At 38.3% G+C, this 25,326-nt stretch overlaps 3 protein-coding genes and 1 non-coding gene across 7 annotated transcripts in view; 3 read left to right on the top strand and 1 right to left on the bottom strand.

Moving 5' to 3' along the window:
- LOC122010192 overlaps positions 1–13,933 on the top strand; it is a 30,659-nt gene extending 16,726 nt beyond the window's left edge. Inside the window, exons 1-9 of one of the 3 annotated variants that reach the window (XM_042566636.1) lie at positions 3,882–4,004; positions 6,444–7,427; positions 7,608–8,238; positions 8,317–8,583; positions 8,684–8,979; positions 9,785–9,891; positions 10,785–10,935; positions 12,183–12,335; positions 13,517–13,933. In XM_042566636.1, the coding sequence (XP_042422570.1) occupies positions 6,459–7,427; positions 7,608–8,238; positions 8,317–8,583; positions 8,684–8,979; positions 9,785–9,891; positions 10,785–10,935; positions 12,183–12,335; positions 13,517–13,642 (2,700 nt within the window). In that variant the 5' untranslated portion in view covers positions 3,882–4,004; positions 6,444–6,458 and the 3' untranslated portion in view covers positions 13,643–13,933. Of the gene's footprint in view, positions 1–3,881; positions 4,005–6,443; positions 7,428–7,607; positions 8,239–8,316; positions 8,584–8,683; positions 8,980–9,784; positions 9,892–10,784; positions 10,936–12,182; positions 12,359–13,516 lie in introns of those variants that run through there. The other 2 variants (XM_042566634.1, XM_042566635.1) reach the window with 2 other exon arrangements.
- LOC122013130 lies at positions 3,560–3,665 on the top strand. The gene has a single exon (XR_006120470.1). It is a non-coding gene; the product is annotated as a small nucleolar RNA R71 (small nucleolar RNA).
- A 1,162-nt stretch (positions 13,934–15,095) lies between the features above and the next one.
- Positions 15,096–15,872, top strand: LOC122012816 (acyl carrier protein 1, mitochondrial-like). Its single transcript, XM_042569464.1, has 2 exons — positions 15,096–15,448; positions 15,526–15,872. The coding sequence occupies exons 1-2, from the start codon at positions 15,248–15,250 to the stop codon at positions 15,700–15,702; spliced, it is 378 nt and encodes a 125-aa protein (XP_042425398.1). The 5' UTR covers positions 15,096–15,247; the 3' UTR covers positions 15,703–15,872.
- A 2,669-nt stretch (positions 15,873–18,541) lies between these two features.
- On the bottom strand, positions 18,542–23,337 carry LOC122010191 (ribonuclease III domain-containing protein RNC1, chloroplastic-like). 2 transcript variants are annotated; one of them, XM_042566632.1, is made up of 5 exons: positions 22,425–23,337; positions 20,922–21,126; positions 20,585–20,785; positions 19,341–19,427; positions 18,542–19,196 (listed from the first exon to the last, which is right to left on the bottom strand). In XM_042566632.1, exons 1-5 carry the CDS (start codon positions 23,213–23,215, stop codon positions 18,879–18,881), a joined length of 1,602 nt encoding a protein of 533 aa, XP_042422566.1. In that variant the 5' UTR covers positions 23,216–23,337; the 3' UTR covers positions 18,542–18,878. The 2 variants fall into 2 exon arrangements, with proteins under 2 accessions (XP_042422566.1, XP_042422567.1); XM_042566633.1 differs by lacking the exon at positions 22,425–23,337 and having other exon boundaries at positions 20,912–21,121.
- Positions 23,338–25,326: the final 1,989 nt, after the last annotated feature.

Genomic DNA, 25,326 nt, shown 5'->3' with positions numbered 1-25,326 from the left:
AGTCAAAAGTACCCGCCTCCAATAGGAATGTCCAAATCCGACATCGAGATACTCGTCTCGCGTCAAAATCCTGTATCCAATAAATACATTTTTATTTAGCTAAAATTCGAATGAATTGCTAAATAAATCCTTAAAACCATTTAGGGCAAAACCCTAAATAATAATCATCAACTTATCTAAATAAAGTCTAACGATAAATTAGGGTTAGTTACCTAATCCCCAATCCACCGTTAGATCAATTCCAAACTACCTAATCCTATCAATCAATCATCAACAACATGATCAAAGTAAAACCCTAAACCTTACCTCAGTTTCACAATCCAAATGAATGCAGTGAAAGGTTGCTTGCTGCTGAAAAATCCTCCACACTACCAGGATCAAAATAAAATCCACAACAACAATTAAATACCCTATACTATCAATTAGGGCAGCACCCATAATTCTGTAAATCTGAGCCTCACACCAAAAATACCTAAATTTCCTTACCTATCCCGTAGCTGCGCTCGTTGATCCACCACAAAGAAGGATTGATCTATAACAAAGAAGAATATCCAAGCTCTGATCTGAAAACACAATAAGTAGTGATCTGAGATTCGCCTCCTGGTCCAGAACAACAAGAAGACCGCAAGGAAATATAACATTGCAAGATTCCTAATTCACAGCAAGTAACCCACCTACCTTAAAGATCACTGCTCGGAAGGAAGGAAGGCGCCGGAAAGGGCACCGGCAGCATCAGGAAATCGGCGGTTGTCAACAAGACAACGCACAGTGGCGATCGGCAAAGGCTCAACTAGGGCTTGCTTCTTCTGTGCAAAGGACGACTCCGAGAAAGGAAGACAAAGCCGGCGCTCGAAGAAGAGAAGGAAAGGCCGGCTGCCAACGCTAGGGCACAGGTGACGGCTGTAGAAGGGGCGGCTCCCGGCGGTGTTAGGCTCAGGTGGCTGGCGGCTAGGGCACAGATCCGGTGGAGAAGAAGGAAAGGCTCGGCTTCACCGAGAAGAGGAGAAGATGAAAGGAGGAACCGCTACAGCCGGCGGTTAGTGCTCTTCGGCGTCGGGTTCGGGAGTGAGGGAGAAGAGAGGCACGGGTGAGGGGGCTCGGGCACGCAGAGTTTTCGGCGAGGTAAGAAAAAGAAATAAATAAGGAAAATAAAGAAAAAAAGAAATGTAATTATAAACATTTCCTCGCTTAAATGGGGTATCCAAAACAGACTTTTCCGGGCCCCGTTTTTATCCCGGTTAACTCGTCCATACGAGCTCCGAAAAATTCCCGAAAAATTTCCAAAAATTCCGGAAAATTCCCTTATTAATATTCGCCTATTTTCGGTATTTTACACGGGTAGCTTTGCACGGCCGTGCCAGATCCGCACGGTCGTGTATTGTTCCTTCTCTGCAAAGGCCACACGGCCGTGTGGGTTCACACGGCTTGTGTCATTTCCTCCTCTGTCAGCTTCGCACGGCCGTGTAGATTCACACGGTCAACTCCCTTACGCGCGTAGCGTCTCGCTCTCATCCTTTTTGACCCCTCCGACGCTGCCACGCCCATGAAACGATCACGGCCAACTCGTGGAGGCTAATGCACATCCTGAAAACAAAGATCCAAGAATAAAAATACTTGATTGAACTAAAATAGAACGACAGGTGGATAACGAATTAAAACGAAACCCTTGGGTTGCCTCCCAAGAAGCGCTTGTTTTAGCTCGACCTCGTATCAGTTAATGTGGACTAAACCCATCGAAGCACGGCTCTCCTCCTAGGGTTAATGCTCCAGTTTGCGCCTTCAGTTTCACTTGTGCAGGACAAATATACTTTTTATTGCTTGTTGGGGGCGACCTCTCAAGTTTTGCCGAATCATGCATCATGTCCGACGACCTTCCATGGAAACTGCATTTCTCAGCTTTGTGTATATTCAACTTGCTGGCATTTCCCTGAAAAGAAGAGATGCAATTAGGTAAATCAGATAAATCGAATTCTAACCTTTCTTTACCGATCTCCAGGGATAACTTGTGACGTTTCACATCGATGAGGGCTCCAGTGGTGGCAAGGAATGGTCTTCCTAGGATGATTGAGATCTTGGGATCCTTCTCTATATCCAGGATAACAAAATCTGCAGGAACGATGCATCCACCTATTTCTACTGGCACGCCCTCCACTATACCCATTGGGTATCTACATGAATGGTCAGCCAATTGTAGTGTCATAGTAGTAAGTTTGATGTTCTAGAGTCCTAGTTTCTTGCATAACGAGTATGGAAGTAGGCTGACACTCGCTCCCAAGTCGCAGAAAGCCTTGTGTATAAGCTCAGAGCCAATCTTACACGGTATAAAAAAACTTCCTGGATCCTGGAGCTTCGGGGGAGTGTTTGCCGTGAGAAGAGCGCTGCACTTTTCTGTCAATGTTACAGTCTCGAAGTCGCTATGCTGTCTTCTGTTAGAAAGAATACTTTTTAATAATTTGGCGAACTTCGGCATTTGGTGCAGTGCGTCTATTAGAGGTACTTCAATGCAGATTTCTTTAATTTTCTTAAGAAATTGGTAGAACTCTTCATCTTTTTAGGATGTTATTAGCTTTTGAGGGAAAAAAATCGCCTGACTTTGTGGGGGAAGTGGAAGAGTCCCTTCAACCTTCTTGGTAATCTCCTCCCTATCCTTGTTCTGGATTAAATTAGGTATGAGAGGAGAGAGCTCTTCTTCTGAATCAATTCCTTTCTGAGCACTCATTTGGGGATCTCCCAAAATCCGTCCGCTCCTCAACTCAATGCGGTCACAATGTTCCACCGGGTTTATGTTGGGCTTTCCTGGAAATGCTCCCGGTGCTCTTGAAAAGGACTGGGCTATCTGAGCGATTTGGCTATCTTGCATCTTTTGATGCTTTTTAGAATTCTCTATTCTTTGATTCAATTGCTTGATTTCATTCTTCATCTCTTTTTGCTCCAAGAGAGCTTCTTCAAGCATCTTTTCAATTCTGGACAGTTGTGAAAGTTGATGTTGTTGATAAGTCTGGTCAGATTGGTGGTTTTGTTGCCTAGGTTGGTAGCTTGGCTTTGCTGGTTCTTGATCTTGATTTCCCCGGTAAGAAAAATTTAGGTGGTTTCTCCACCCAAGGTTGTATGTGTTGGAGTAGGGATTGTTTTGCCTTTGGTTATAACCGACTATTGCATCGCATTGTTCAAGTTGATGTATTTGTGCTTGTATTAGCCCTGGGGGCAAGTATCTTGAGCATGATCCAAACTTTCACAAGTTTCGCGCACATACACTATTGCATTAGCTGTGTTGTTCCCCATGGTCTCAAGCTTCTTAGTCAGAGCATCCAACCTTGCGGACATGAGCGTGACTGCATCTATGTCAAATTTTCCTGATGCCTTTATTGGATTCCCAGAAAAGGAACCTCCAGATCTTTCGGTTGCCCACTGATGATGGTTTTGGGCCACATTCTCTATTATGTCTTCAGCTTCACCAAGACTCTTGTTCATCAACGCCCCTCCTGTTGCAGAATCGAGGGACACCTTCGTGTGATAATTGATTCCATTGTAGAACGTGTGTAGCACCAACCACTTCTCGAGGTCATGATGGGGGCACTGTCTCAACATACTCTTGAATCTGTCCCATGCTTCGAATAATGATTCTGAGTTTGTCTGTTTGAAGCTTGCAATTAAATTCCTCATGTGTACAGTTTTACTTGGCGGGTAAAATTTGTCCAGAAATTTCTGCTCACACTTCTCCTAAGATGTAATGTTGTTTGCTGGTAAAGAATTAAGTCACTGCTTGACTCTATCTTTCAGGGAAAATCCAAAAAGAAGTAACCTTACTGTTTCTAGAGGGACCCCGTTCACTTTCATAGTACTACAGATCTCATTGAAAAGCTCCAAGTGATGAATGGGATCATCGTGCGGTCTTCCTCCAAATTGATTTTGCTGAACCATGTGGATCACTGCAGACTTGACTTCAAAATTGTTAGCTTCAATTGGTGGTCGGGTGATGCTAGACCGAAGCCCTCGTGCATAAGGTGCTGTGTAGTCCTTCAAAAACTTGTTAGCCATTTCTGAAGTTTCTTGTTATGCTTGGAGTTTTTGCAAGTTTCTTCTCCTCATAAAGTTTTATCAATTTCTGGATCGAACGGCAGAAGTTTTCCTGAAAGATTAGCTTTTCGCATGTAAAAAAAAAACAAGATATTGAATCATCCAAGTGTAGAATAAAAGAGAGTTAATTTTAATAAAGATGCAGAAAGTAAAGTGAAATAAAGAAAAACAAGGTCTAGTCTAATCCAATATGATTATCACTAATGTTATAGGCGCAGTCCCCGGCAACGACGCCAAAAACTTGTTACGCTTCCGCAAGTGTACGGATACGTTGTTAGTAATAAAAGATTATCGATCCCACGAGGACTGGTTATAAGCACTAGCGATTGTTCACGTAGAATTAGCTAAACTACCGATGGTTATAAGTGAACTCTTTTCTTGAGAAGAAAAGAACTTGGGAAGTAGATGTGAAAACTGGCGAGAGAGAGAGAGAGTTTTACTTGGTTTGGGAAGAGCTCTAGGAGTTCAGTTTCGTTGTGGTGGTAACTAATGTATCATGTTCTATCCTTTCCTCATTGTCAATCAACATGTACTCATCGGAAGTTATAGCTACTACCCTTAAACACTAAACAGAGAAGATCCCTGTGAAATCCTATTACGGTTAACTCCTGTCACTAGGGCGCCTCGGTAGATCACAAGAATGCAAACTTGGTCGGTATCATTAAGGATAGAGATAGGAGTTTGGTTTGATTTCTTACTTCCTTGTGGAGGAATTACCTCTCCTTTCGAGGGAGTATCCTAGATGTCTGTGAACAGGTTACCCCTGTCACTAGGGCCCCTCGGGTATACGATCTAAGATCCTCTCTTTACGAAATTAGCAATCCCAACACAATCAATTAATACGACATGGCAAACAAGTCTCATGCATATCAAATTGAAACAAGACAAGCGAAATCATTCAATGAGTGAAAGCATAAGCATGAATCTTACATCATAACCTATCCACAACTACTCCCTAATTCTAGAACAAAGAATCTACTTCATAGACGCAGGGAAAAAATCAAAGACATAGTATAATTAAACATTCAATCCCCAGACAAGAAGAGAGAGGGAATAGAGATGCTTATTTAATGACGTCGAGTGATTTTCGGATCCAATCCTTTGCTTCTGAAGTTGATGCAGTGATGGAGGTGATCTCGGATCGTCGAACAGAGGTCCGGGACGACGTGGAATGACACCAAGGTGTATCTCTCTTTTTCGGCTCCCCTCCCCTTCAAGGGGAAGGGTTAAGAGCTCTTTTATAGGCTAGGGCATGGGCGCCGCACGACCCGTGCCACGGCTGTGCGAGATCCGCACGGCCAGCTCCTCTCCTTGTTCGGGTAGAGTGGCACAGCCATGTGAGATCCGCACGGTCATGTCTTCCTTCGACTCTGGTCGTGAGGCACGCTGCTCTCTCTCGGGAATAGCCACACGGCTGTGCAGGGTTGCACGGCCGGTGTCAAGTGGTTTTCTGCTTTTGCTCCGATGCGTCGATAATCACCGTTTTCGCTCCAAAAGTTATCACTGTCAACACAAAATCAAACAAAGAGCAGATCTTCAACAAAAGAGTAATTAATACTGAATAAACAATAGGAGAGATGATCGTGCGAAGAATATATACAAATAAAGCAAGTGAATGTGCGTTAAAACATGCATAAACGATCATAATATCTACGCACTTCAATCTTATTATGGGAAACACCTACTTAGGATATTGTTAACATGGTGCTATTATCAGTATCTTTTAAAAAGGAATTGTTAAGATAAGATCTATTTTCAGGTGCTAGTATCATGATCAGTGAGGGGCCAAGTCAAATTTCTATATGATTGTAGCCAGTAGTTCATTTGATGTAAAAGAGAAACACATGTACTTTTTGATGGATATTGTAAGCTTATTGTTAGTCTGTATTGGGGCATAGCAAGGCATGTAGTTGCTGCAGCCTATGCAGCTTGCAGGTCAAGCTGCTCATGCCTAGTTAGAGTTCTGTTTTGACGATAAGAACTTGGGTATTTTACTTGTATATCTCTAGAGATGACTGCTTTCATGTTCCATAGCTAAAATCATTTTATTTATAGCATTTTTTGATAGGTGGAGAGTAAGGGTATGCTTTTGAGAGGTTTTTGTGTTTGATCAATTTAATTGCACATTTGTTTTAATCAATATATGCAGAACATGCCTTGAGCAAAAAAAAAATGTCACTATAATAATGGTGATATGGCATTCTACTTAAAGAATAGAGATTGAAAAGGGCTTCAAAAGTTTCAAGCCTCGAATATGTGTTTCTTTTGTTCCCTTAAAAGAAGTTTATTGAATAAATTTACATTTCTTTTTTATTATTAAGCCAAGCTAACTCCATGTTTTTCTCCCATATTTCTCTTTCCTGTAGCGGCTTCATTTTCCTATGTATCTTTCCTCATCTGGCATTCCAGATACCACTTCAATTCAATTAAATGAAGCAAATCAAGATGGAAAGGAAAAAATTTTAGTGCCAGTGTGGGAAGCTAACCCAGAAATTGCAGTTATACAAGGTGGATCCAGTGGCCAGCCTCAAGCTGAGACTGGAGAAGCAGGGCAAAATGTGTCACGGGTTGGCTGCACACTTGGTATGCCTGAGAATATAATTGGAATACCATTCAGCAAAAGTGACCAGGAATATTTGCCGGGATGGAAGGGGATTCGGGAGGTTCACAAGCTCGGGAAGGATGATGCACATGATACAGTCGAACTTTGTGTAGCTGCCTCAGAAGCAATGGCAATCTCAGATGCCATTAGCAGTGGTCCATTTGAAAATTTAACTGCTACAACTGTACTAGAAATAGTTCTTCGTATGAAAGAAATGCGAAAAGCTTGTGACTTAGTTGTAGAGACTTGTCCAGCATCAGTTGATGAAGTTGATGAGCTTGATAACTTATTTGATATTGATGAACAAATTATGGAATATGCATATAATGATGTAGGCATTTCTATTGCTCACATAGCTGAATCTCCTAGGAATATGTGTAGTGTAAGAGATTCTTCTCTGAATATAAGTGATTCAATTATTGAAAGACACCATCTGCAACCCAATTCCTTGAGTGACACAAATACATACGTCTCAGAAACACTTTTTCAGTGTATTAGAAAAGCAGAAAAACAGGAATTTGAGGATCAAGAGCCTGATAAAAATGATATAACAGTAAAAAAATATGATTATTCTGCTGCTGATCCAAACACATCTTCAGTAGTTTCAACCACAAAAAAAACAAGGTGCCTCCAATCATCTGGCCTGGCAGATCAGCATGGCCAGTCTATAACTCAAAAACAAGTAGACAAGAATCTAGATGATACGGCTAAAAATAGGAAAGGTTCAGAGCATGGGGAGATTCTTCTGGTAAAATACTTTTCCTATATTTGCAAGCTAAATTGTTTATTCTTAGCTTAGTATTTGTATGTCTTCCTGTGTAGTCAACGAATATAATTGAATGTGTAACATTGTATATGTGAATGACTTCCATTTTTTAGTTCATGGACAAGACTACTGCTAAGATTAACCGTATTTTTTTTTCTCAAGGATGGTAACTTCTCCAGGAAAGTCAAAGCATTTTCAAGAAAACACATGAAAAAATCACTTAATTGGGAGACCAGCTACATTTCTGAATCAGAAGATGGTATGGATGAGAACCAACAGGAACAGATGGAGCAACTGAGAAATGAGATAATTTCATCTTCAAGCACGCCACTTCAAGTATCTACTTCTGTTTGCAAAGGAAAAGTGCATGATTGGGAAGGAATTATCTCTTCACATGATCTAGTGCAGTCATCCCACTTATCATTAGTGGATCCATTTAGTTCCTTTGTTCCGTGCAGTATTGTATCAAATGATGTTTCAAAACTTGATGATTGCAATAAAGAAATTGTTGGAGGGGATAGTACATCATCTAAAGAAAGGTTCACTGGTGAAATATCTTCTAGTGGAAGGGTCACACTATCACACTGTAAAGAGACTTTTCTGTCTTATCATTTATCAGAGGATGAAGAATGTGATCTTCCCAAGTTTAGTTTTTCCAACAAAAGAGTTTGCAAGCCACACAACATTCTTATGCCGTGCTTGACCTCTCCAAAGAATAACATATTACCTAATAAACAAATTCAATTGCATACAGTTTCTGGAAAAAAATCAGAGTTACCTTTTGCTGAACGAGGTAAAACAGCATCTATTTACATTGACAATCAATCTGTTAGTTTGAACTGCCTGAACAAACATGCTGAATTGAATGCAGATGGTCCAAGGCATAGTTATATTATTGGAAGTAAGGATCAGCAAGATCTTAGACTCTCTCCTGTACTAGAGACTGAATTTGATAAGTTGGCAGCCAATGATAAGAATGAGAAAATATTTGTTGATATTAAGAAACGTCGCTATCAAGCTTGTCCAAATGATGATGATAAAAGTGACAAGAGATGTTCATTATTGGAAATGACCAAACATCAAAGTTCTGCTAAGCGAGTTCATTTTCTGGATGCAATATGTATGGACCAGAGTCATGGTATGTTAAGAAAAAACCAATCTAAATTCTTGTTTTAGCTTCTTGTTTTTGAAATGTTGTTCTTAATTTATCTCAAAACACACAAGTACAATTTGTTCAGACTTAGATCACAAAATCAATACCAGATCCAAATTGACTAACAAGTTTGAAGCTAGCAAGAAGAATCACAAAAGTGGCACAAGTTGCATAAGAGTTCCGAAAGAAAGAATATTGCATGGGCTAGAATTTTTATTGACTGGATTTCCTACTGAAAAGGAAAAAGAACTTGAGGCTTTGATCTTTCTACATGGAGGTTATACTCTGGGAAATGTACCAAGGGAAACACTAAGTTTAAGAAGAAAGTTGAAAGAGGACTTTATAATCAGGATGCCTCCCATTATTCTCTCTCCAAAGAAGGTATGTCCAAAGGTTTATGAATATTTTATTTTATTTTATTTTGTATTTTACTATGTAACCTAGAATGAGAACTATGTAGTAATAAAAAACATGTAGTAAAAAAATAGATATGTCATTTCATATTTGTTAGGAACTTACTGTAATTAGTTTCGTACTTTGAAATATAAGTACACTAGGTTGTATGTGCCCAGTTATAATAAGGTAGTCTACTGTGTACATAGTAGAGGTAGAGGTGACTATCTAGGTTATCAAGTGTAATGTAATCAATTTTTTGAACCTAACCTACATTGAATTCAATTGATTGTCATGATGGCATTATACGCAGCCTAGCCTGGTATTATGGCATTCATAAAGGAGAAAACCATAATGCAGAATCATGTTTTTTTTTTTTTAAAAAAAAAGGGCAGCCCGGTACACGAAGCTCCCGCCATGAGGGGTCCCGAGGAAGGATCCATTGTACGCAGCCTTACCCTGCTTTTTGCAAGAGGCTGTTTCCAGGATTCGAACCCGTGACCTTTTGGTCAACAACTTTACCGTTGCGCTAAGGCTCCCCTTCGCAGAATCATGTTTTTTATGATACCAAATTTGTTTCTTTAGTTTATGATGAGCTAAATTTGATAGGTTTATAAAATTCCAATATACAACTATTTCTAGCTAGTTTGGTGATAGCTCTGATAAGTCATCTTGTCCACATAAATGGGTTGTAATTATGTATTCAGTTCATTTGGTTTGACATAAAAATTTTGATGTTCTATACTTGGCTAAAGTAATTAATTTTGTTATTGTTGTTGTTGTTATTTCACAGGTGAAAACAACAAAATTTTTGTATGGATGCGCTATCAATACTTGGACCCTAGAATCTAAATGGCTTTTTGATTCAGTTCATTCTGGCTTCATATTGCCACCTTGGAAGTAAGTCCTTTTGGCAGTTCTTGACGTTGTACTGAAAAATATATCATTCCGTTTGTTCTTCTACCATGGTTCTTATTTTTTAGTCAGGTCACAATCCATTTACTTCCCAACGAAACAAAGCATTTATTTTAAACTACATGATGTGATCCTGGTACTTAAATTGTCATGCGGTGTCTCTTAAATATTTCAACTTTTGATTGACGTTTCAATCTTTTGTATTATTGTCAATTTTGTTTAATAAAAGTTTGAACAAGTGGTTGATATCCAACTAATGCCGCATTATTGTACTAAGGTGGAAGCGGATTTTTAAACTAGTTTCTCTTCTGCTTAGCTTTTTGTGCATCTCTCCTTAATATTTGCTTGCATGATTATCTGGTTGTTTATTACGTGCAAGATCAGTGAGGATGCTTGCACTAAGCCCCCATGTGCAGGATCAGCAAGGATCCTTGCACTAAGCCCATGCATCTTTTGTTGCACTATTAAACTTATATATTTTCCTTTTTTGCTTAGCCCGGTATACATTAATGTCTTTGCTTAGACAGTGTGGTTTTGGTCTCGATTTCTATTTATTTTTATTTTTCTCATTAGCTATTACAGTAAGGCTAGCTATTTATGGTAATTCATCATACAACTAATTGGAATTTCTGTTTTCTTTTTCCATGAATCTTTGTTTAATTTTCTGCATTTCTTCCCGCTTTACTACTTCAAATCTTAAAAGATCTTAATTCTTAAATTGAAGAATCAGACATACAGTGTTTAGGCTGTTGAGTGTGTTTTACCATATTCATCAGTTAATAAATGTGAATACCTATAGATTTAGGAATCAATGACTGTATGCATTGTTTAAATTTACAAGTTTGGATTATTTTCGCTTATTGTGCTTTTTATTCTAGGTATATGACTCGACCCATTCAAATCACTCCAAGACAACTGAGGGTCAAAGATCTACTCTGCATCAAAAACAACTTCTTCATCTTTAAGCAGCTGCATGTAATGCTTGATGGAAAACTCAATTTCTGCAGTAAATTTTCCAGAATCATAAAGGTAGAGTTCTGTGGACATCAGTTTACTATAGTTTGTCCAGTTATTAGTTGTAGAAGTGAAAATTTTCTTAAAACCCATGTTAAATAATGCTCCTGTGAAATCTTGTTTCTCCATGTGTATAAATATATCTTGACTATGATTGGTAGAACTTGGATTGACACCTACAATTGGAACAGACACTAATACATGATTGATGATACATTTCAGTTTCTTTTACTTGGGCATCACTCTTTCTGCTACCACTATTACTGCATTTGATACTTCCCCTCTTCTCTCTCTCTCTCTCTTTAAAGCCAGAAAACATGATCAAAGGATGAGTCACAAGAATACAATTTTCATGACTTGGCCAGTTTTAGCCTTGCCATTCAAGACAAGCTCTCCTTAGTTGGTACTATGAAAATTGTGTTGGCATAAGGACATTTTCAACATGTAGACACAACATCACTTTCAGTTGTCGGGCCGAGCGATGCATTTTGGCTATATTGATAGATGCCAATTGACATTTAAAACCTTGCACGGATCTGGCAGTGGTTGTTTGTCTAATCTATTAAATTTCTGTACCTTAATCTTCCACCTATGTTCTGCTTCTAGACAGTCATATTGGATAATCCATTAGTATTCAACTATAATTTTTGAAGGTATCCCATGTAGGCGGACCAAGCCTCTAACTACACTAGCTTTGCTTGGAGTGTAGGTTGCAATCTCTATGCTTTGGCATTTTTCAACAAGATAGTCGGTTGTGATGATGTGTGTAGGAAATTGACAACGATAGCCAAATTACAAATTATTGACCTATATTTATGAAGAAAATATTACAAACCCTCTTATATTATTTAGTAGTGATTCATATGTACACAGCTCTCTGTTTTACACTTTTAACTCATATACTTTGACGTATAATATGATAGTAATTCTAATGAAATCTTTTATTTCTAGGGGAGTTTTTCATCTAATTTGATGCTTGCTATTCTAATATCATTTAATAAATTTATTTCACTTTGGGTTTTGAACTTTGTTGTTAATCTTATGGACATTTTGGTGAGACCTATGAGTTCATAATTTTGCCAACATGTGATTTGAGCTAGTGAAAAATTAAACATTATGGAAATATGCCATTATCAATTTGCGGTTTTATAATAGCCATTTTATTCATTTTCTTTACTACATGTAGTTGATACCCTCATCATATAGGTCTTTGTGCAACTTGCTTAAACATTTTCTGTTTTGGTACTTTATCCACTTTGCAGCATGGTGGTGGTCGAGTATTCAGCACTTTATGCCAACTTACTGAAAGTTTAAAGGTTAAAGAAAATACAATAGGAGTTGTACTTGTCGAGAATGGAGCTGGTGTTTCCCGTCATCTAAAGCACTGTCTGTCTGAGTATGAAATAAATGTAGTGGTTAGTATTCTTTTCCTTCAAAGGTGAATATGTTTGAAAAGTTAAAACCTATTTCTATGCTTTAGTTACAATTCCACTTATATATATGTAGGATATTTATCTAATAAGCTTCACTACAAAGATTTACTTCCCTCACGTGTAACAAATACTCTGAACTCCTGCTCTTCTATATACATAATTTATTTCTCCTTAAATTTTTTGCTCATATTCAGAGCTAGCTGTGTGTGTCTCATTTTTTTTCAGGGGTGTGTGATTATTCTGATGTATGTTCACAGAATTTCTACCTTTGATCATAGGCATGCCATGAACCTTGCATCTGCCAAGCATGACCTAGGCTCATTTTGGTGTCTCCTGCAGTGTTCTCACCTGACGACTCAACTCTAAATAGCTTGTGCTGGGCATGTCCGAGGACACCTCCTTTAGACACTATGATCTTTGCACATCTCCATGTGAGACTAGACGTGCAACCTTGCAATGGTTAAATTCATTCAGACAGACCCCTCACTCAATATATCCAAGTAGAACCTAACTGACAATCTTTCAAATCAACTACAAAATGCAGATGACATCCAGTAATTTCTGCAATTCAACTTCCCTTAGCTAAGTCATGAATGAACTTTAACACTTGGATACATACATGATTTGAAATCTTGTACCGTGTTGGGCAATACGGTCAAAATATATCGTGATAAATTATAGAAACTCGATACTAATCGACACAAGAATTGTCTCTTGTGCCATTGTTGATCTTGTCACTCTGTCAATTGTGTCAATGGGTATTGCCTCGTGCCAAAACTCGACACCTCTTTGCAAGCAACAGCACGAATGAAAATGAATTGAGATGATATTGTTAATTTTTATCTTGTATTCATACAGATGATGTCCAAACTGTATCATTCTTGAAACATACAGTTTCAATTTTTTATCTTGTGTTCATACGGATCATGTTATCTTAGCTGTCGTTCCAATTCTTCTGTTTGGCTACCTGTTTTTTTGCCTTATGCATGTAAAGATTGCTCATCATCTCATGACTCGAGATTAGCTCTGTATGTTGCATCCTCCTAAATGTTGTATGCCTCTGATTCATGATTTTTTTTTCCCTTTTTATTTGCATTTATGCAAGCACATCGAAATACTTTATCATGCACAGTCTAATGCCCGGTTATGTTTCTCATCTACAGCCAGTAAGCTGGATCATAAACTGCTTGTTTTCTGGTAAGCTGCTTCCTCTCAAGAAGCATCACCATGCTCCATTCCAAAGAATTAAAGTGCCAAAGTGCCCCGTGGACATGAGCCAAGAGATATAGAAGTCAGTTCGCAATTGAACTATCTTGATTTCTCTCCAACGATTGGTTCTTAATTTGAATGACTTTCAAATTTGCATTTGAAACCTCGGCTGGGTTGAAGAACTTTGAACGGCGAAGAAAGTTTTGAGTATTCCATTTTTTTTCAGTTGAGCTTCAAAACATCTCATTGGATCTAGTTCTTCAATTGTAATTTGTATCCGTCAGAATAAAATATCTTGCATGTTACGGCCTTTGATTTAACAAAGATTCATGTAGAATTAATGGGCAATTGAGACTAGTTGTTCACTCCTAGTCCATCTAATAAGGCTAACAATAACTGAAGAGTTTTTTACTATCATATTTCTTTAAACAAATGCACCAAGTATTTATTTTTATTTTTAATTTAAATATATTAATATATTCAAAGAAATATTTTAGAATATTATAGGTTTAAACACATATTTTTGAATCTTAATGAACATCTTTGTTCTTAAATTATAGTGATTAGGGATAACAATTTCTTTCAAATTTGATAGAGGATATGGAGGAGGATCATTTTTTGTTAATCTGATTAAATAAAAGAAGGTAATTGAGTATGAGGACAGGTTCATTAGAATCCTATTCATATATTTATATATTAAAAAAAAATCCCAAAGCTCACTATGTTAATGAAAAAAATTTTTTAGTACAAAGCATATCCGATTCTTTTATGGGTTTGAATATGAGGATGGGCATTCGATCTTTGATAAGTGTGAGGATGCAAGTTAAAAATTCATTGGGAGTGAGGATGGAAATGAATATAATAAATGAGAATAAGGTTAAAAATCCAATGGGAATGAGGATGGAAATAAATATAATAAATGAGTATAGGAATGAAAAATAATGAATTTGACCTAAGCTTGACTTATTGTCATCTTTAATATTGGGGCAAAAAAAAAATGAAGCTGTCATCTTAGCGGCTTCTCAAGGGTAGTTCCATATATTTTAGAAGGGGATAATCACTCAGGTATTTATTTTATCTCAACAACTCTTTGCATAGGGAGAGTAGACATCCAACGAGATATTTTCACACTAATTGAAAATTGATTTCAAGATCTATTAGGATAAATAATGTAGATATCAATTACGTTAATTCATGGAGAGCATTATCATCTCTAATATTAGAGAAAAAAGTAATATCTATCATCCAAATAGTTAGTATCATCGATCATATGATAAAATATAGATAGATAAATTATGAGAGATATTTTGTCTTGATATAGATATCCTTTTGTTATTCCTAATTTTTTGTGACAAAAGGTGAATGAGCACTTTTGTTATTCCTAATTTTTTGTGACAAAAGGTGAATGAGTAAATTACAGAGTTTAGTCCAGTAACAGTACCGTATGCAATATCAAAAAATATCATCGATTAATGCTGTTCGTCCATCTCACATATCGACTACACGTCAGCCGTACAAATTGGAGCGTTCGAGTTTAACTCGAGGAAATCAAAGAACAGCAGCGGTATAGTTTGAGCGATCGCCCAAGCCCTCCTCGCTGCGCCGCCGCAATCGCTGTTATCCGATCCGACGAGGGAGGAACCGACGAGGAGAGCAGGAGAGAAGACGAAGGGAGCGATTGAGCGATGGCTTCCGCGCTGCGATTCGCTGTCCTGCGTCACCTCCGTGTCCCGATCCAAACCCTTGACCGCTCGAGGACCCTCTCCTGCCTCAACACCTCCATTCGGCCCATGTCGTCCCACGGCGACGACCATCTCACCCGGGAGGAGGTCGTCGAACGAGTCGTCGACGTTCTCAAGAGCTACCCTAAGGTCGATCCGGGCAAGGTAAACCGTGCTCGCTTCCCTGCGTCGTTGAGATCCATCTCTCAAAATCCTTTCTTTTTTTTCCCCATCTCTTACAGGTGACGCCGGGCGCTCATTTCCAAAATGATCTGGGGCTTGATAGTTTGGACACCGTGGAGATTGTCATGGCGCTGGAGGAGGAGTTCAAGCTGGAGATACCGGACCTGGAGGCCGACAAGATTGTTTCGTGCCCCCTTGCGATCGAGTACATTGCTGCACATCCCATGGCACAGTGATTGCTTCGTTTTCCAACTCTAGGTGTTACCCTTTTCTGTTGCGCTCTTTTACTTGTTTATTTTGAGTTCCCTTCAAAAGATGGGATTTTTAAGCTGATCATGAATAATTCCACTCTTTCCAAAAACTTGCTTGGAATTCATACTTTGAAGCTTTACCTGTTTGACTTGTATTTGAGAATCTTCCTGGTTATCACCTTGTTCTGCATAATATTCTGACGATGGATAACAAGGATTTGCTCCTATATATTGTCCTTACTGATTGAGGTCAGCTAGTATCCATTACTATATTAATTGGTCCATAGGTGTTTGTATTCACTAAAAAGCATTCTAATCCATAAGAGTAATGCACCATTTATTGGATCCCCTAGAAACCGTAGGTTCGATTGCTGATTCGAATACAAAGGACTCTGAGTAGGTTAGAGTGCTTCTAGGTCACGAGTGTCACATGGGCTTAAAGATGAATGCTACCTTTTTTCCTCAAAAATTCAGGTGATGTTTGGTTTATGGGTTTTCAATTCCTATGAGATTGGAATTGGCAAGGATGTTCATATTGATGCTTGTTACTTGTATAATTGGACTTCGTGTGATTGTATTATAAGTGATCCGCTGAAGATGTCATAGAGTCTAACTCATTGAAAAACTTATGCGGCTTATCAGAAACCAATGCATCAAAACTGGTTTGTTGTGTTGCCCACCTATGGTTGATCATCATGCAAGACAACAATATCGGTTGACAGTCGGGCATGACCAAGATGGGCATATAGATGGCTTCTGTAACTCTTGCAAATGTAGATCACTTCCTTCGTCAAGAATGGAGGGTTTTATCTTCAGGTGTTCACTTGTGCTCATAAAACAAGTATATGCAGTTATTGACTGTCTTGTTCTCTCCGTAGCATTGGTATGGTGAATTCTAGCACAATATCTTGTTGTCTTCTCCAACTCACCTTTCTTAATATGTGCAATGCTCAGTTTGAGATGATAAATTTTCTAGGTTTATTTTGAGGATTCATAGAATCCAGTAATGCAGTAGTAGCTCACATTTTCAGACAAAAACCAAGTTTCAATGAGCAGTTTGTTTGGGTGAAAACTTACTTCTGAAACCAGAAATAGTTTCACTCCAGACATTTTAGTATTCCTTTCTCGTTTAAGCTGGTTGTAGTTAATGTTAATATCGACTTACAACGATTGTATTGCTGCATATTGTTCAATACAAAACAACAATGTGGATAAAAAAAAAAAAAAAAACCTACTGCCTTTTGTCTGTCAATATAGTTTTAAAGGAGGATCAACCATCTTAACCTTGTTCTAGGACTATCTTTTTGATTTACATTTACATGTGAATAACTAACCTTAGTTTGGTGCTAAATAGGGATATAAATGGACCAAACGGTTCGCGAGCTCTTCGGAACTCGATTTAGTTAAAAACTCATTCAAGTTCGTTTGTTTATCTTATAGAGCCTTGACAGTTTTATCAAACTGAGCTCGAGCTTAAGGACATTTGGCTCGTGAGCTCGCGAACATGTTTGTTTATAGGCTCGCGAGCTCGGGCTCGATTCGACTCATTTAAAGGGCTCGAGCTCGGCTCGTTTAAAGGGCTTGAGCTCGGCTCGTTTAAAGGGCTTGAGAATATGTTTGTTTATAGGTTCATGAACTCGGGCTCAAGCTCAGCTTGATTAAAGGGCTCACGAACATGTTCAATGATGTGTTGAGTTTTGAAGTTTAATGTAGTAGTTTGGGATATTCAATGATGTGTTGAGTTTATATTATTTTAGTTGTTAGATTTATTGAATATTTATTCAAATGAGTTTTCGAGCTCACTTAATAAGCCTGCAAAACGATCTCTAAAACGAGTCTTAAAATGAGCTAAAAAACGAGTTCTAAAATGAGCTCGGGCTCACTTAACGAGTTAGACTCATTAACTATGATAATCGAGCTAATAACGAATCGAGTTCGAACTATTCGCGAGCTTGGTAATTCCAAAACAAGCCGAGCTCATGCCTTGTGATAAAAGTTCGATTCGAGCTCGAGCCCGAATATAACTTAAACTAGCTGAACTCGAGCCTAATACTGTTTCGCTCGATTCGATTCGTTTCGTTTACATCCCTAATGCTAAAGGGCATCGCCTTATGCTATGTTTACCTGCCAGTAGGGAGAGGAGACAAAATTGGAACTCTCCTCCCTCCTGTAGCTATTCCCTCTGTGTAAACAAGCCTTTATGCTATGTTTACTCTCAAGCGCGGATAAAGAAAGGAAAGGAATCTATGGTGGAAAATTATCCTTGGAGGAAGAGAAGAGAAAGGGTAAAGAAATCTCTTCCTTTGTATTCTTGTTTATCTTCATTGAGGAAGATGGATACATGCAATCGTAATTTTATAAAAAAAAATGTACATGCGTCATTTTTTTGGTACATGGTGTAATTTTATAAGTTGAAAATGGTACATGCGTCATTATTTTTTAGTATATGGTGTAATTTTATTAATAAAAAGAGATACATGCGTCATTTTTTTCCCATTTGTTGTTTTCCATCCGATTTTAAGGTGATCGATTTTAGTTCCAAAATCATCTGTGGATGGATTGTGTTTCTCTTCCATCTAAAAATTTCAATGAAGTAAACGGCGAAAACTTTTTCACTGTAGATTTTTTTTTTTAATTTTGCTTTCCGCTCTCCAAAGTAAATTAGTAACCGCCATATTGATCTTTAGTCGACATTCATCTCAAATGAGTAAAATGATGATTACATCAAAAAAAAGATCTCATTGGCTTTCTAGTTTCTATCTTTTGCTGACAATCTGCATTATGATCATACACATTCTTTTGAAATAAACAAATTGGAAACTTGGAGCAGAAATTGGTTTTGAAATAAATACTCAAATAAATTTCGATATGAATTTTTGTTCGAGCCCCCAGAAGTATACAGGAACAAACTAATTCTAGAATTCTCCCTAAGCTTCATGTGCCAATTCACATCCATGCAACAGAAAAAGCCATTAGTTTCTAAGCCAGAGCACGCGGCCGAATTCTTATGCAGACTTGCGGGCACACCTTTGTCGATGTCTACTTGACGAATGCTAACCTTCAAAGCCTTTGGCAATCATATCGACTATTCTTGCTCACGATTTTGAAGGCTCATTATGAAGATGCGACAATGCAATCATAAAAAACCGGTATGCCTGTATTCACACAGCCTTTGGCTGGATTTGCTCAAAATCAAACACTTGAAACATCAAGCGCCTCACGTCCGGTTTGCCGTAGACAGTGTATGCAAGCCCATGTATGGCTTGCTGGACTGCAGTCGTGGCGGGGTTTCTCAGCCTCCGGTTGTACTCAAACCTGTCTTGAACTGACTCCCCGTAAATGATGAAATGATGAAGGTTCTTATCCCTCAAGTATCGGCCACAGAACTTGTTCATCAAGGTGCGCCGGTGCTTTTCTTGTAGCCATCTTCCGGGGGCATCAAGATGCTTCATTAGCAACCTTTCAGCCATCACGAGATCCTGAAGGTGAAATAATTGGTAAAATGATGATTGATCGAAATCCTTTTTTGCTAAGACACAAATCTGCAACTCATGTGAGTGCAGCTAAAGCAACATTATTAAGGTGACAATAACCTTACAAGCAATTTCACAACAAAGTTGTACCTGGATCTTTTGCCCAACATATTCCAACCGTTCGAAACAAAATCTAGGATGCTCAAACTTGTATTTCGATGGGTGTAAAAATGCCAACTGCCGGATAATAAATTGTGTTAAAACTAGCAGACAAATGATCAATTCAGGTTCATACAAGAATAAATATATTTCTAGCAGATCGAGAATGGCCACATACCAAAATAGCAGTATGTGGATCTATCAATAACAAGCAGAGAAAGAAAAATTCTCATAAATTTTGTACAAGGAAAATGCGGAAGAAGAGGCTGATAGCGGCTTGAGATAACATTAAATCCTAAAACGGTAGGAATACGACTCATTGAAGAAGTTATGAGTGAGCTAAGTCCAGTCGGCATTGGATTCTCGAGCATGAAGCTTTTCAAATCAAAATATCTCTGCATGGCTTCTAATGACACAGACTTAAATGATACTGCAATCTGTTCTTGCAGTAGCTATATCAATTGCTGAAAGTAATTTATCATCATCTTCCATCATTTAACTCAAGGGCGTAAGCCTGTAAGGTCGTTGGAGTGCAAGGAGCATAACTAAAGGACATATCATTCTGCGACATCATATATATCATGCTAACTGCTCTCAAATGACTGGTTATGATAATTGATATGACAAATAGTCGAACCATCGAGGCATCCAAACATCATCTATGGCAGTATTGCATGTAATGGTACAAAGAGGGTCAAAAGAAAATTATACGGTTGATCAAACTCATTAGGACAATCAATAGCTGAAGTGTCATAGTCGATTGATAGTATAATTGTTTGAAGATATGTTGGTAGGAAGCTGAAGATAAGCTTTATGAACATATGCATTGTGCCTAAAGAAACCTAGGCATCACACCGTAGGCATATATCACACAATCTAGAAGCTTACATTTCATACTCGACTTAGGATTTCTTGCAAATAATGAAGATTTTGACACTCTTGACTTCTCAAACATTGATTTTTAAACATTGAACTATTGGACTTTACTTTCCTTCTCAAATAGGTCTATTATTATTCAAAGTAGTCCAAATAAAGAATTGGGCTTTTGGATCCTTGTTTCAATGCTTATAGATGTTTGGAGCACTTCACATTCTTTCTCAAATAGGCACATAGTTAGCCAAAGTATGCCAAATTAAAAATTGGTCTTTGATTTGTCTCCATCACAATCAAACATGTACTAACTGCTTAGGTGCAAATAACTCTCACAAAATCAAAGCAGAATATTCAGAGGTTACCTGAAGACCAAGGCCAAGTTCAATATTCCTTGCCTCAGTGATTTCTGGAATTCGATCATTCATTGGCAAAGGGTACCTCAACGCTTCCATGACTTTACGACTACTATCAAAGTCCCAGATATTCCCTCGAAATCTATGCATACCTGGTGGTACACATGCTCTAAAAAGCCTTGGATGAGCAAAAAGAGCATCTTGTGGAGGCTGCACGGAAATGACAAAATGTGAACTCAAAGATTTTCGACAATCTTTAAGTAAAGACATAATGAGAATTTATGAACGTGGAACAAGCAATGGTCAGTGAAATAATGCATCTGAAGAAACAAATACAGTTGAATGCCTTGTATGCAGCCATATCTTGCCAGGTAATTTGTCTGTTCTCAAACTCCACCGAGACATAATCAACATCTTCCAATTGCCGTCTCAACTTTGGTTGACAGTTTTCATCTTCTGGGTCCATTCCGAATGCCTCAAATAGTACACGATATACTTCAGGCATACCAAAGCACAAATATATGGCTCCAAACAATGCCCAAAATACAGACCTGAAAAAATGGGTGGAGACAGACACATTGTAAGTAGTGGGTCAATTAACCCTACAAAAATTGACAAATTAATAATTTAGCTTTAGAAAAAAAAATTAAGCACAATGGAAATATTGCACATGTTACAAAATTTTCCAAGCTCAACCACTACCTGAAAAGTCATTGAAAGAGAGTGGCATTTGAAACCTTGAGTGCTTGTACTCTAAGAAAGCAAAGTACTATCAATAGGCCTAAGAATGTCCGTGTTCCTCATGAAAAGCAGGCAGGAAGGAACAGCAGAGGCACACAAATTTTAATTATACATATAGATGATCAATTATGGTCTATGTATTAGTATTATTTTAGCTTTCCTCATGAAAATCATTTCTCATTTGTTAAAGAGGTATTTTCCTGATATAAAACAGAGAAGGTAATTGTTACAATGATATATCAAAGTTAAATTGATTGTGATTTAGCAATAAGCCATCTATAAAATTGTTCTCTGAATTAAAATACAAATGAGAGTAATCTCCGCTTTATCTCCTCTAGTCAGTATATTAGCTTCAAATTAACTTAGACATTCTAGTTCCTCCTGTCAGACTTATCCAAGCTAGACTAAAATTGTTCTGTCTAAGGACTGAAACTTCTTAGCAATGGTCAATAATCATTGGATGAACCAAGCAACTTTTACCATAGCCCTAAGCAAGCTTGTCTAGAATGAGTCATTAAAGAGTGTATAAGATGACTCTTCTCTGAGTGAGAAAGGTCTTAAGACTTAGCTATTTGAGATGATTTGATACTTGGAGTCATGAAATTTGAAGAGTAGCATCTCCTTTTCAATCTTTCTCTTTGAAATCCTAGATAAATATCATATGAAAAAGAATGTCATTGTTATAAGCAAAATCAACCATTTGAAGCATTGATTAGCCTTTTGGTGCATTCTGTATTTACATCTTTATTATTTATTGCTAGACACAAATTATCGTATGCCTTTTAGTTAGCGAAATTATATTCTCCAATTTCAAGTTTGTGCTTGGTGTCACTCTTGCATCTGTACTATTCCTAATATATGTATATGCATAAACATCCATCAAGTTGTATTTGTTCTAATGCCTGATAGCATATCACAGGCATACAGCTACGCTGAATTGGCCTTCTTAACTCCAACGTGGGGTGCTGAAGAACTCAACTCCATGTCTACATAATTGAGCTATCCTCTAACTTGCAAATTAGTCAATCCTTAACACCCTATTCCAAGACTTCGATGGAGAAGAAATTGAATCATAAACTAAGTTCAATTCTAATCTATCAAAACTTACTTCGCTGGAGGCTCCCTGTCCTTGCGAATCATCTTATCCATCTCATCATAAGGAAACACCAGGTTGTGCAAACTGGCTGCTTTGATCCATTTGGGCAGATTCCTCTTTCCTATCAGCTCGAAAACCCTCTCCCTCATTGGCGCAGGCGACTCTCGTGGATAACGCTGCAGGAAATACTCAGCGAACGCAAGCTCAAGCACGTACTGCCCTAGGAAGCTGAGTCTGGAGTGCCCGTTCCTGACGTGCTTGGCATTGGCGCGCTGGCAGTCTGGCGCCGGATGCTGAAACGCTAGGTACAAGAGTGTGTCGAACTGCTTGGCTGGATTCCCATCGTCGAGTTGGTCGAACGGCTCGAGGGGGTACCCCAGGGCCTGCTTGGCCTCAAGGAGGTACTCGTCTATCCAGGTCTGGTCGGCGTTGTTGAGGCGGGCGGAAGGAAGGCAGGAGCTCAGAAGTGGCAGGGACTTGAGGGACAACTGAGGGCTATTGAGAAAGCGCTGGGCGAGCTTAGCATCATCGAGGGGCGGTTTGAGGATGAAGCGGCGCGGAGGGACCTTCTTCTTGGGGAAAGCGACCTTCTTGCGCTCGGCGAGCTCACGGAGGAGGCGCTGGGGGCTGTTTGGTGGAGCTTCCGGTGGGGGCGTGCTGGCGACGGCGAGAGCCCGACGACGGGGATTCGGGCGGCGGGATTGGGAGGATTTGACGTAGGAATGGAGGGGGAGATGAGAAATGGCGGCAGAGAAGGAGAGGTCGACGGAGAAGAGGCTATGGAGGGGAGAACAGAGCTCCATCTCTCGATCTTCGATTGAGATTGGTGGGAGAGAAAAAAGAGATTTTTGTCGAGGGTTTTGGGCGAGAGAAAGCGTCGGCGACGATAAGGGAGACGCTGGATTTGCTGCTTGGGCTATTGGAAATTGGCATGTGCACTTCCATTAGATTTTATGACGATGTTACAAATGTTGCAGGAATAAAAGATGGAGCGATTGTACATTTCTTGTTATCTCCATGCCGTGGATGAAATCGTCGGGACCCACAACCGCCGCAGCCATCCCTTCTTCCGCCTCCTAGAGTACTACCCCCAATTAGACCTGACCACGGTTCGGAACCGACGGTTCGACGGTTCGGAACCGCCGATTCGACGGTTCCAGGCAGGTCGACCCTTAACCTTAACCGCCCAAGACGGTTACGGTTCACGGTTCAGAACCGCCGGTTCACGGTTCGGTTCACGGTTCAAGATTAATATGTTAAAAAAATTAAAAATTAAAAATTAAACATTAAACATTAAACATTAAACATTAAAAATTAGAAATTAAAATTTATTAAATAAAGGGCTTGCACTTATTTAAGTTGCCTACGTATCCCTTTAGGGGAATCAAAGCACACGTAGTTCTTTTACATTTTTTATCCTTTTACATTTTCATTCACTTCCATTTCCTGTTCCTGTCGTATTTGTTCCTTCAGTATCAAAATCTTCAACTTCGTCATCTGAAAGTTGCATTCCTTGGATTCTTTTCTCCGCTCTGGTCCAATCGTCCAGTAATGCTTGGGCTTCCAAGGAGTCGGGAGACAAAGTTGATCATCGTTCATCTAATATGTTGCCGCCGGCACTGAACGTCTGCTCCACAGCAACAGTTGACACTGGACAAGCTAAAATTTCTTTTGCGATCACGGAGAGAACGGGAAAGCTTTGAGCCTTCTGTGACCACCACTTTAAGATATCGAAGTTTTCGCTATCTGCTTCATTAAAATCAAAAGAAGTCGTAAAATAATTCTCAAGTTCCTGTGTGGAACTTGAGGATCCCAGTGGATGTTTTGTCCGTTCTTTTAATAAGAGTTGTGCTTTTGTAAGTTTTAAATTACTACTAGTAGTTTGTTGAATTTCAGAAATATTAATTTGTGTTCCATATTTTGCATAATATTGATTATAAATATCATACAAATAAATTCTAACATTATATATAATATTAGCTGGATCAGGGGAAGAAGAATCTTTAATTGGAATTAAAGCATCATAATATAAAGTTAACATTTCTTGTAAAACTTCTAATTTAAATCTAGGATATAAAGCAAATGCAATTAAATAAATTTCAGGAATTAAATAAAAATATTTTTCCCATTTAATTTTCATAGCTAAGATGCAAGGAGATAAAGATTCATTATTAATATGCTCATTTAAAACTAATACTATATTAGAAAAATTTTCTAAAACTAATTGAGCAGTGGGATAATAAACACCGGAAAGTTGTTCGGTTGCATCATTAAATACTTTTAAAATTTCACAAATACTACTACAAATATTCCATTGTTGTGAAAATAAATATATATTAGTATTAGTGTTTTGTGCAAAAAATGAACATAATAATTCTTTATATTGAAATGAATCTTGTAATAATTGGTATGTTGAATTCCAACGTGTTGGTACATCACGTGGAAATTTTTTAGGTCTCATTCCATTAATTTTACAAAACATACCCCATTGTTTCATTATAGATGGATGAGACCATAAATAAGAAATTACAATTCTAATTGGTTTAATATAACTTTCTAAAATTTTTAAACCATCTTGAACACATAAATTTAAAACATGGCATACACAACGAATATGAAAAAATAAACCTCCAATAATAAGTTGACAAACAAATTTTAGATCATCTATACAAGCGGTATTAGAACTAGCATTATCTAATGATATTGAAAATATTTTATGAGTTAAACCATATTCTTCTAAAATTAAACATAATAATTGTGCGATATTATGAGCATTATGTGATTCATCAAAACCTCTATAAGCTAATAATCTTTTTGGAGGTTCCAAGAGTTATCGATCCAATGGCAAGTCACACCCATATACGAATGTGTTTGCCAATGATCACTCAAATATTGGAACATAAAGAAACTTTAT

This window comes from Zingiber officinale, chromosome 8A (assembly GCF_018446385.1).
Source record: "Zingiber officinale cultivar Zhangliang chromosome 8A, Zo_v1.1, whole genome shotgun sequence".
NCBI classification, from domain to species: domain Eukaryota; kingdom Viridiplantae; phylum Streptophyta; class Magnoliopsida; order Zingiberales; family Zingiberaceae; genus Zingiber; species Zingiber officinale.
This window is presented reverse-complemented; position numbering and strand designations above follow the sequence as displayed.